General features: G+C 41.7%; 1 protein-coding gene across 1 annotated transcript; it reads left to right on the forward strand.

The window, feature by feature from the left end:
• Positions 1-2,901: 2,901 nt before the first annotated feature.
• Positions 2,902-11,795, forward strand: LOC101755887. The gene is made up of 12 exons (XM_012843640.3): positions 2,902-3,317; positions 4,315-4,662; positions 5,364-5,787; positions 5,921-5,993; positions 6,140-6,240; positions 6,325-6,508; positions 6,613-6,730; positions 6,882-7,230; positions 7,340-7,352; positions 7,656-7,704; positions 9,503-9,963; positions 10,301-11,795. Exons 1-12 carry the CDS (start codon positions 3,278-3,280, stop codon positions 11,450-11,452), a joined length of 3,312 nt encoding a protein of 1,103 aa, XP_012699094.1. The 5' UTR covers positions 2,902-3,277; the 3' UTR covers positions 11,453-11,795.
• Positions 11,796-12,274: the final 479 nt, after the last annotated feature.

Below are 12,274 nucleotides of genomic sequence, written 5' to 3' on the forward strand. Positions count from 1 at the left end.
AAAAGGAATGAAAAATTGAATACTTTTGGACAGAGCTTATCATGCCAGGCTAATCAACGGGTGATTGCACAAAGTGCTGTGGCAGGGCGAGGAAAGCAAAGCCAGAATTCGGTGGTGCTTCCTCCCGTAGCATTTGACATGCTTTTTTTTTTGGGGGGGGGGGGGGGGGGGGGGGGGGGATGGGATGATGGGGGTGACCGGGTGAGTTGGCACCACTATCTGGCCGGCTTCCTATTTGATGCCTCCCTCCGTTTCTTATCCCCTCCAAAAGAGAAAAACAAATAGAGCTACCACATCGAAGCCAAGCCTATCTCCAGGGAAAGAAAGAAAGGAACCAGGGCCTCCATGCTTGGTCAACACAAGAATATGTACACCAAATATTCTCTCTCTATCTCGTCCGTCCTTGGGCCCTTTCATGGTCTGTCACCGTCTCCTCCTTCTACTCCTGTATTGACCTAAACTCACACCCAAAAAACATATGCGGCAACCGCTGAATGTGAGCGGGGATATCTTTGTTTCACCAAATTCCATGTAAAACTTCTTTATATCAATGAAATATGCACAATCTTGTGCCCATTCATTCAAAAAAAAAATCTCGAATCACAATCATATATTCTGTAATGTAGCAAAATCCACAACATATCGTTTTTTTAGGGAGGTAGGGGAATTCATAGGATTTCTTTTTCTGAGAGAAAACCTATTGGATTTCTTTGTTATGAGAAAATTCAATTGGATTTAATATATAACAATTATTACTACGGCATTTTTCTAACATTATTAGGTGCCTTCCGTTTAGGAATAACCCTTTGTTTGGTATAGCTAGGAAGATTGGGCGGTGCGGGTGGCTTGCGCCAACTAAGAGTGGCCACCATGTTAATAACCCGGAAGAGACCGACCTTTTGGTGGGCTCCGAGTAAAAAAATATGGCTCGCATGAGGTGACTGACCCTGCCTAGACGATGCCTAATTTCCTTAGCACGTAAAATCGCCTAATTTCTGACGCAGCGTTTGTCTCGACCGTGTCATCGCTGATTTGAATATTGGCAGCCTGTTTTGGTGTAAAAATACGTCAGCTGATGGAGTCACTAGTACTCTCTCGCAGACCTCTTGCTAACGCTATTCCTATTCTTTCTAGCGGCCTAATACTTCTGCTTGATTTTCATTCAACTTTCGTTTCAAGGAGAGATGCACGTGGAGAGTATTCTTTCTTTTTTTAAAAAAAAAAACCCTCAAATTCTCGTGTGACCCAAACTCACATTCGCGTGTAATCCAAACTCTGGATTCCAGCGGAATTTAATGCCTTGTTGAAACGGATGGTAGGTAGTTTGACGAGAGACAATTCATGTGGTCAGATTCAGAATTTGTATGACTGTTGTTATTAGTTGGATTTGATACAGCGCAGAGTCGCTTGTCTCGGATGTAAAATGCTGGGTGGCACCAGGAATTCCAAATATGTTGGGGAAAAAATGGCAAGATATTCACTGCACCATTGCCAATCCAACAGTTGACTGGCAAGATCACCCACAGAATTATATGGAAATCACCTAGGAGGAGTTATTATTTCTGGCAAACACGTTGAAACAGCTTTTGGACCGGCCTGCGCAGCCCTCCATACTGGGAACTTGAGTGCTTTCGCACTCTGTTTCTATATAGGTGCCTTCACCAAATCTGTGTTTATACGCTAAGTTGTTGGGAGATGATCTTTCAGATATGCCAAGAAAATTTCTATATTAAAGACACCTAACTAAAGAATTTTTTTTTGCCAAATCGAATTGCATGTAAAAGAAAAAAAATGCAAATAAAGTTTTTTCCCATTTCAAAAGGGGCATCAAATTACACAAGCCTCCCTTGAGTTCCCGTCGTACCCGAAACCTGAGTAGTATAGATCCTATGTCTCTGGAGTCTAGTACATTTTCTTTAGCGACACATCATGAGCTATACACCCTTAGGCTTCCTTGGTTGGGTTTTAGCTCATCCACCAGGCAGGACTGCTTCGAGGATAACTTTCACCTTTCTTGTGTCACCTCTATGCCTATCTCTTCACCTATGATCTTTATGTGTGCACAAAATTTTGGACTTTTATCCATAAACTGATACCTAGATGTTTATAAACCAGTATAGCTTACATATCTTAGAAATCATATTTTACTTTTAGAAGAAAAAACTTGCAGTATCGTATTCATGAATATATGCCTAAATTATTCTGTGATATACGTTCGAACTACTTCGAGCATAAATCAATTAATTGCGACGATTATGTAGTTTTCAAAAGTCGGACGTTTCCCGCGTTTTTCGTATAGCATAGAGTTATCATTGTTTGCTAATGGATTATTGCAATAGTATGTCTAAAGTGCATAGGCAAGAAAAAAATTGCATAAGATTTTTTAACCTATCAAAAGAGACTTTTCAATGTCAACTTCATTATGCAACATCCATCCTGGGTTCAGCTTGTGTGGCGTATCCAGACGTTGTACTACGGTACACGACTTCGTTGGACTGAACATGTGCTCTTTCTCAAGGGGGTAAGATGCAAATGGCCCAAGGCAAAAGATTCTTTTAATGGCACCCAGAGTGGAGAGCTTTAAAGGTAAGCAAATTGACTAATTAGTGCAAGGAAATATCCCTAACTTCAACTTAGTCACATCCACATGAATAATCACGAAATTGAATGAAATGAAATGAAACACAGCAAACCCACCATCCAAAGGTCGAAAGATACAACAGAGAAAGAAGCTTTGCCCTCCCTCTCTACCTCATCTCCTTTTCCTCCTTGGCCCAATTCCTAATTGCTTCTCTCTCTATTTTTAACAAAAACATACAGCTTTTAAACTATAATTCTTTTGGATTCCTCCCCAAATGCCTTTCACCCGGCCTTTGTAAATCTCCCCTTCGGCTGCTGGTGCTGCATTCCTTCCTCCATTATTTCTCCACCCCTTTCCCCCCTCTCTCTCTCTCTCTCTCCTCCTCCCTCTCTCTAAAAGACTGGATACAGAACAATAGGAAAACAAATAGGGAGAGGAAGAAAGAAGAACACCTACCAAGCAAGACTTGGTTTTTGAGCACCTCATGGGCTGTGGAATTGTCCCCAGGAATCCCCTTTGGGTTTGACGAGATTCATACAGAGAAATAGTTCTTGATTTTTCCCCTTTTTTTGCTCAAAAATTTACCTGTACAGGAGAACTGCTTGTTTCTGCTTTGTTTTTCCGTGTTTGTTTTGTTTGGATTTTCCTCCGGTCCGTTCTTCTTCACCTGTGGGGAGGTGAGGAGCAAAGGGAATCATGGGGAAGCAAGGACCCTGCCGTCATTGCGGAGTCACAAGTGAGCTCTTGTTCTTGAATAAAGCTAGAATTTTTCTTCCAGTTGTTCTTTTTTCTCTTGTTTTCCTCCCTTTTGCCCCTTTGTTCCTCAGCAAGTAATACTTTTCGGGGTACGATTTCCCCCAATTATGCATCTGGGAACCGGGCCGTAGACGAAATCTTTGGACTCCATGGACTCGGATTCCTCATATTTCCGTGTTCCTTGTGCGTTTGTTGATGGTTATTATTATATCTGAATCCATTGAACTGCCATGAGTGTTCAAGAGAAATCTGTGCACATAGTTGAGGTTTCAGAGGCCTTTGCCTGTAAAATTCTGAACTTGAGGAACAGATTATACCCACGGAACACATTTAGACTCGTGTTTGACTGCGGTGGATATGCGCTTCTTAGATGACTTTCGGAGATAATGAGAGTTTAGATGCAGCTCTCACTCCTATTCTGCAAGAGGAAAATAACCATTTGCTTCTGCCAATCAGATATTTAGAGTAAACTTGCTGCTGCTTCTACAGAAATGCTTAGTTTCAGGGTGCCATTGAAGTGAAAACTTAAGTTTGCTGTATAATTTACACAATATTATCCCGTCTTGTGCTAGCAGCATTACATGGCCTGAACTTTCTTTAGCTTCTTACTGCAGCAAAATGCTCCTTTGAAGTGGCTATCTGCATTCAGTATGGCCATTGTGTAGAACAGCAGATTAGAATTACATGCCTCTACAGTTGAACTAACCATTGAGGCTTTGAAAACAATATCTGAAATATCTAATCTCAATGTATGTGGTTAGTTACATGATATCTTTTGGATACATTCTTTGATAATGTATAGTTTCTTACCTGTTTTCTATGTTCCCTAACTTGATGGCACCATCTCTTGATACATCTAAATTGTGATACCAATTCCTGTGGGCAGTAGGACACTGTCATTAAAATCTGAACTTGTACTCTGCTCGCATTTTTGTGTATCGATTTTGATGGATTTCTCATGGGTAATGCTTGAACAGGTACTCCCCTTTGGCGAAATGGGCCACCAGATAAGCCGGTGCTCTGCAATGCATGTGGCTCAAGATGGAGAACAAAGGGGTCATTGGCAAACTACACTCCAATGCATCGCAAGGATTATATTGATGACAATGAACCTAGAGTTAGCAAGCTGAAGCCACCAACATCAAAGTCGAAGTCACAGAAGAAAAAACCAAATCACATCATAATGGATAATGGGCCATTTTCTTGTCAGAATTTCCAAAAGATGGGGGATGCTGACCCAAGCAATCGGTCTAGTTCAGGATCTGCAGTGTCATACTCTGAGAGTTGCGGCCCATATGGTGCTGCTGATGCAAGTGAAATGACTGGTCAGTGATCTCAATGCCTACTTTGTTGTTGCTTAATAAAATGATTTGTGTGCCCTCTCATCCTTTGTGAGTCTGTGCATGTGGCTAGATTCAATTCAGACAAGTGATAGGACTTAAATGTCAGAAGTACATTCTTGGATGCTTTATCTACGAAGTTATGCTTAAAACTCAAAAATTTTCTTTAGACATCTTTATATTGTTATTCTACCAGTACCCTTTTAGCTCATATTTAGTAAGAGGTTTCTAAATTGTAATGCAGATCTGATTTTTCCTCTGTTTTTCATGAATGCGTTGACGCCACCCAAACAACTTTTTTTTTTTTGTAAACTCCTGTTCTGTCTGTAGTCCAGAATTATGACTTCATGAGAAGTTCAGAACTTATGGTGATTTGATAAACCATCAGGTACTTATTGCTCACTATTTTTATAGAGGTAACTGTGAAGGATTGCAATCTGCAAATTGGGTTCAGACGGCATGGGCCCTAATATCTGGCGAAAATAATGTTTCATTAAATATCAATACTTGATGTATCATACATGACTACGTGTCTTCCTTTATCATGTCCCTGAAGTGATACTTGATCACATGAACCCTGTGAAACAAAATAAAAGAACATCGATTCTCAAGATTTGCCATACTTAGAAGTTACCTTTTTTTGTTACATATTTCAATGCTGACTCTCGGATATATTGCCAATTCAGGTTCAGCACAATCACATGCTTGGGAGTTCCTAGTTCCATCAAGAAAGAGGAGCTGTGTTACTCGTCCAAAGCCGTCGCCTGTAGAAATGCTTGCAAAAGATCTTAGCTCCATCATGCATGAAGAGCAGCTATATTACCTTTCAGGATCCTCAGAGGAAGACCTACTATACCATAGTGAAACTCCTGTTGGGTCCTTTGAGATAGGCTCTGGAAGTGTGCTTCTAAGACATCCGAACTCGAAATCACCAGAGGAAGAATCAGAAGCAAGCTCCATTCCTGCAGATAATAAATCATACATTACAAGCGAATCCTATTCTGGGTCTGCCTCATTTGTTGTTCACAGTGGAAACAGGGCAATCAACTTAAATCCTGCAACTGCGAGGCTAAAGAGGTCACCGCTGCATATTGAAGATAATGCTAGAAGGTATTATACTCTTTATGTTCTTATTAGCAAAAGTGTGCATTTTAGGATTGGTATGTTCATTCAGTATTGGCTAAAACAAGTTACTTTGGTAAGAATCAATCTAAGTGTTTTATTTTATGTGTCTGTTTTGCAGGGATAAACTTCCTTATGAAAATAAGCATATCCTGGAGAGTATTGATTCACCTTTAGTTTCAGTAGATTTAGAGGTATCCATCCTATGATGCCCCTTCTTGTTCAGGTTAATAATTTGTAGATGTTATTTGCATAGAGTGCCATTGGATATGGTTGACATATATGATATTGACTAATCAGTGAAACTAAACCCGTATATTATCTTCTCATTCTTGAACAGGATGTTGTCAACTACTCTAACTTTGTGAAATATCTAACTAAAGAAGACCAACAACAGTTGTTCAAACTTCTTTCTCCTGCAGAATCCTCAACTCCTGACAGGTTTACTTTATGCTTGCCCAGATCTTTACTCATATTAGTTGATGCCATTTTGTGCAAGTCCTCATTTGTATCTTGTTCTTTCAGCAGCGTTAGAAGCATGTTCGATTCTATCCAGTTTTCTGATGCTATAGATAGCTACCAAATGCTTCTTGGAGAGGGAATTCTTGATCCGTCTTTCTCTGGTGATGAGGGATGGAATACAGTGAAGATGCTTGCCTTAACTAATTTAACAAGATGCAAATGGCTGGAGTGCTATAAACAGCAAAAGGTACCACAATGGCTTTCTAATACATTTACCTACATCACTTATATCTCTTTTCTCATCTCCAAGCTTGCTTTTACATGGCTAATTAGTTATTTCTTTTTGTTCAGGAAAAGGAGATTAAGGCAATTGGAGGAGTGGAGAATATCAGTGGATCAAAAGGCTCTACCAAGTTCACTATGAAACCGCTCAAAAGATCCCGTGACACCCACATTCAGAGTGAAACAGGTTAGCAATATTAGTTCCTATGATCCTGACTTGCATCAAGTTTCTAGATGTGACATCAAAAAATGTCTCACGGAGTATATTCCTATTTCACTATTTCTGTATGTCAGTGACAAAGAAGGTTTCTTATTTGCTTTTGCTTGTGAACATGCAGAACTAGAGGGTACCATGAGGACTCCTAAAAGAGTTTTAAAGTCTGGGGATTTGGCTTCTCAATTTAAGAGCTCATCTATGCTAAAATCTGGCTATGCCACCAAAGGTTCAACCTGCACTGGAGGAGCACTTAGCTTATTTATGCTACCCCCAGAAAAGTTATCCTTGTTGGTCCCTCCACAGTATGGCAATGGTGACTCTGATCAAGACTTGCTGCTGGACATTCCTCTAAATGCACGGCACGCGGAAGCAGAACTTCTTTGTCAACCATCTCAGCTGAGTTCAATAACTCACAGCTCCACCTCCGTGGATGGGGTTGCTGGAGGGGAGGGGTGTCTCAAGCAACCATAGTCCCAGGTGCCATCAGCAAGCAACTTAGGAACAGGCGATAGCGGTAGTTTTTTTAGGTTCTTGGATCATGGTGCCTTTATTTACCGACCACTGATGGGCATTTTGCAGTTTGATCTTGCATGTGCTGTCATCGCCCAGATAACAATGTGTCGTCTGCCAACTTGGCAAACTGTCCGATCAGCTAACGTTTGCACTTTGTAGCATGCTTTTGGATGGAGTTCTGCTGGTTTTCTGTAGCATATGGCTCATGGAGAGATTATAAGTTCTCTGTATGGAAAAGATGACATCTTATTGCAGGAAATGAAAAAAAGGAGCATATTAGGGATTTATGTATGTGATATTGCAATTTGCAGTCGGTGCTGAAGTGTTTGTTTGCTCACCTGTTTTGGCCTGTTGAGCATGGCTGTGCGTGTCTGCATTGCAGGGCCTCTTGACTCTCAGAGCCAAGACAATGCTTGATGATGATAGTGTTGGTTGGTGATATGTGCAACCAGACATGGCATTAGGTCACTAGCAACAGCACTAGTGACCTCAATTTCTTCAGCACTTGGTTCCATTAAAGAATTCGGTTATGTTTTTTTTTTTTTTTTTTTGCATTGCCTAGACTACTCCTAGGCCGAATGTAGTGAAATCTGAGTGCGGTAAAAATCTTGCTGCAACTTTGGCATGGTTATAAGCCAGGCACAATTATTTTTTCAGGAGTTTTACATTGCCCAGGTATTAGCACAGATAGCCAAAATTTTGGTTTCACTTCTAACCATTCCAATTCCAATCAGTGCTACTTGTTGAATCTTCTGGACAGGATAACTGGTGTCTTATGCCTGTCAATACATGATTGAAATGAGTGCCAACACATTACGCTTTATTTTTCTAGTTGTGCATTTTGACAATTCAACTGATATAGCAAAAGGTACCACAATGGCTTTCTAATACATTCCCACTATTACTTGATACGTAGTTGCTGTAATTGATAAGTAAACTGTTGAAGTTTTGTATTTGCTATAGTTAGAAAACCTACCTCCTCTCCCTTCATGTGTGAGGGCCGGCTTCAAATTCCAATTCAAAATCCCATTATTCCGCTTGAGTAAGGCAATATCCTTAGTAATTGCCTGAATTTCAACTCTGTATCATAACTTTCAACCTGCAAAAAGAAAAACCTTCGATTTAGATTCAACCCGTCGGACTAGAAAATTCCCCCCTTCCACTCAAATCCGAAAACTGTCGACTTGAAATGATTAATTCTGCGATAGTTACCACTGAAATGTTGAATTCTTCCATAACTACAACTCAAATCGAAAATTTTGCTAAAGATCCGAGTTTCATGTTGCGCAACGGAGATAGCGAGTTTTTGGTTGGTGCTCTATGCGTAGTCGAGAAGTGGAGGGTGGAGAGGGGGGAATAAGATGTGCACAGAAAGAAAGACACCTTTCTTTAGTAATTGCTCGAATTTCAGTCCGCACAAAAACTCAGATCCAAAGTATATGACAATTAAATTTCCCCTTCTACTCTACTCCTAAAACTTTAGACTTGAATCGTCGAATTCCATCGCAACTAAAACTCCAATCAAAATTTTCATTAAAAGATATGGGTTCCAATCAGCTTCTAGAACTTCTCACCTAAGATAATGGAGGCAGCATCGACGGCTAGAGATGGTGAGATCTTGCGGCGGCTCGAGCGGCCACCATACTCTTGCAACATGTAGTGTTCCACTTAAGAACACGAAACACAAGCATCTACGTGTTGTGGGTTGCGAAGATAGTGTGCTTCTAGTCCACTACCCTATGACGAAGTGGTGAAGGTTATGTATGCATAGTCGAGAAACAATGGGTGGAGAAGGGAAAGATGTGTGAGGAAAGAAAGATGTATCAAAAGAAAAGAGAGGAGCTGTAACTGACCTTGACCATCTGTACCTACTTAATGCAAACGCGTTATAGAATTTTCAAGTGCGCCACAGAAAAGAGAAAAAGAATCAAATAATTGCCAATTTAGTGACCCAAAAATTAATACAAGTGGCCTCTTTATTTTATTTATTACTTTTTTTTTCTTTTGGACTTAACCAGGTTTCCCAAATAGAGAGGGCCATCAGCAGCAGTCCTGAGGAAGAAGAGCCGTTGTGGATTTTACAGGCCGAACCACGGCCCAAAGATAAACAGATCACGGCCCACCAATACAAATCCGCGCGGGAAGACGCAAAGGATGAAAGCTGTGGGCCCAGATCGTGCGGATGCTGGTGCACGAATCTCAAAGCGCCAGCCCAACCCCCAAACCCAGCCTCCGGCTCGCCCACTCTTATCCCCTTCCTTCATCCGCACCGGAAGCCGCCCTCCTCCTCGCCGTTCACCATGCTGCTCCACCTCGTCACCTCCTCCTCACCCATAACCCCGGCACGCCCCTCGACGCAGAGGCGTCCGTGCGTTTCCGCGGCGGCGGTGGCGGTGACGGTGAGGTGCGCGGCCTCCTCCTCGAGCACCCCGTCGTCTTCTGCATCGGAGGCGGCTGCTGCTGGGCAGCAGGTGGCGAAGGTGCACAGCTACGGGACGGTGGACTACGAGCGTCGCGCTCCTCTGCGGTGGGGTACCCTGTACCGTCGCATCGCGGTGGGGCACGGTGGGCGGCCGGTGGGGCGCACGCTGGGGGCGTGGGACGAGGGGGAGCGCCGCCTCGACAAATGGGAGCTCTGCCGCATCGCCAAGGAGCTCCGCAAGTTCAGGAGGTTCAACCTCGCGCTCCAGGTAGCTATATGCTGTTGCGATCCGCCTCCTGTGGTGTCCCTCGACCACCTATTCCACTTCGATTTCAGCCAATGCACCTGTTTGTTCATGAATTTGGGACCGAATGGAAAAGTAGCCACAGTTCAAGCATCACTAATTCCTTTTTTTTTTTTGCGAAAACAATAGCTTGATTCCCTTCACGTTCTCAAAAATTCTTTTTGCTGTGGACCTGCAATAATTCTTATTGATGACTAGGCATAGAATTTACTGCATCTTCTAATGCTCCTTCTGATGGCCAAGCATAACAGTGATAGCCTTGATATTGATTCTCATCAAATGTTTTCTATGACACGCACAGGTTTACGATTGGATGACAGAGCGCAGAGATAGATTTCCGCTCTCATCAAGTGATATGGCAATCCAGTTGGATCTGATTGCTAAAGTGCGTGGTGTTTCACATGCTGAGAAATATTTTGAGGAGCTCCCTGATCCCCTGAAGGACAAGCGGACTTATGGTTCCCTTCTAAATGTTTACGCCCAAGCTATGATGAAAGATAAAACAGAAGACACGTTTGAGAAAATGAGGAAAAAAGGATTTGCATCTGACACATTACCTTGTAATGTGCTGATGAATTTCTATGTTGATGTTGGAGAGCCTGATGAAGTGTCAGCAATTATTGATGAGATGAAGGAAAGAAATGTTTCCTTTGATGTGTGCACTTACAACATTTGGATAAAGAGCTGTGCAGCTAAACAAGATGCTGATGAAATGGAGCGAGTCTTTAGCCAGATGATTGCTGATGAGTCTGTTATTGCCAATTGGACTACTTATACTACACTGGCTAGCATGTATATTAAGCTTGGGAACTCTGAGAAGGCAGAAGAATGCTTGAAAGGAGCTGAAAAGAGAACAACAGGTCGGGACAAAAAGTGTTTTCACTATCTCATCACACTCTATAGCCATCTTGGCAAGAAGGAAGAAGTTTACCGTATTTGGAACTGGTATAAGGCAACTTTTCCTACAATTCATAACCTGGGTTACCAAGAGGTACTATCTGCCCTTGTAAGGATAGGAGATATTGAGGGAGCTGAGCTTCTATACGAGGAATGGGCGTCCAAAAGCTCTAGTTTCGATCCTAAGACTATGAACATTTTACTGGCATGGTATGCTAGAGAAGGTTTGATTACCAAGGCTGAACAAATTGTGAACCAATTTGTTGAAAAAGGTGGAAACCCCAAGCCAAACACCTGGGAAATCCTTGCCACAGCCTACCTGAAGGATAATAAAATATCTGAAGCTCTGTCATGCATGGAGAAAGCCACGGCAGTTAAAAGTGCAAGTAAATGGAAACCAAGACCCACTAATGTTGAGAGTCTCCTAGCAAGTTTCAAGGAGAAGAATGACACAGAGGGTGCAGATAGGTTAGTGAGTGTACTTACAAGTAGAGGATGTGCTGAGGACGAAGAATACAAGTCACTGATTAACACCTATGCTTTTGCGGGCACATAATGGTGGAAGCAAGAGTGATGATATTATGAGTACACACATTGAACGATCGCATTACTTGCCTGAAATGTTTTCTAAAAATGCGTGCTTAACTGGTACAGCTATGTTAATTCCAGTGGGGTTACATCATTTGATCAGATGTTTCGCTAGACAAATCAGACAACAAGGTAAATTGATCCCTGGCACAGTTAGAAATTCTAAAATCACGAACAGGGGGCCAAATAGGTGGCTTCTTTGTACTTTCGAAATGTATATTTACATTATTTTTACTTTTTCAAAAAGAACATTATTTTTTAGGATTAATCAAGCCTTATTTTTTAGGATTAATCAAGCTTTCTTGGTGCAATAGTTTTGTTCGCAACTGGTTGAGTTTGTTTACTTTCTGTCTACAAATCGGTTCAGTTTCTTAATTTGTACATAAACTAGATTCGATTGCTTTGCTTGATTACCGGTTAAGTCAATCAGAGGATGCATGGCTAGAAGCTTTTTCTCATCTCGGACACCTTTTGTTCTTGGGATTGAAGGGGTACTTCAATGCTCGCACGTTGTCACTCTTTGACTTGACACTGCTTAGTTTTACTATGGTCCTTTGCTTTACATTTACGTTCTTACCTATGGCTTGCAACTTTATAGCACATAATTATGTATCATCTCTTGACTTTCCTGTATGATTGGCATGTTTATTTTGATTGGTACATATAGGTTTCTGTAGATGTTGATATCCGGATAATGGTAGCTGAATTTGTTGCAAAACTCCAAACGACCACCCGGTTTTCGCTCTAATTAGGTGGTGCTACTTTGCTGAGCAATCTCTATCCTCCAAAA

Source organism: Setaria italica, chromosome II, assembly GCF_000263155.2.
Source record: "Setaria italica strain Yugu1 chromosome II, Setaria_italica_v2.0, whole genome shotgun sequence".
In the NCBI taxonomy this organism is placed as follows: Eukaryota; Viridiplantae; Streptophyta; class Magnoliopsida; order Poales; family Poaceae; genus Setaria; species Setaria italica.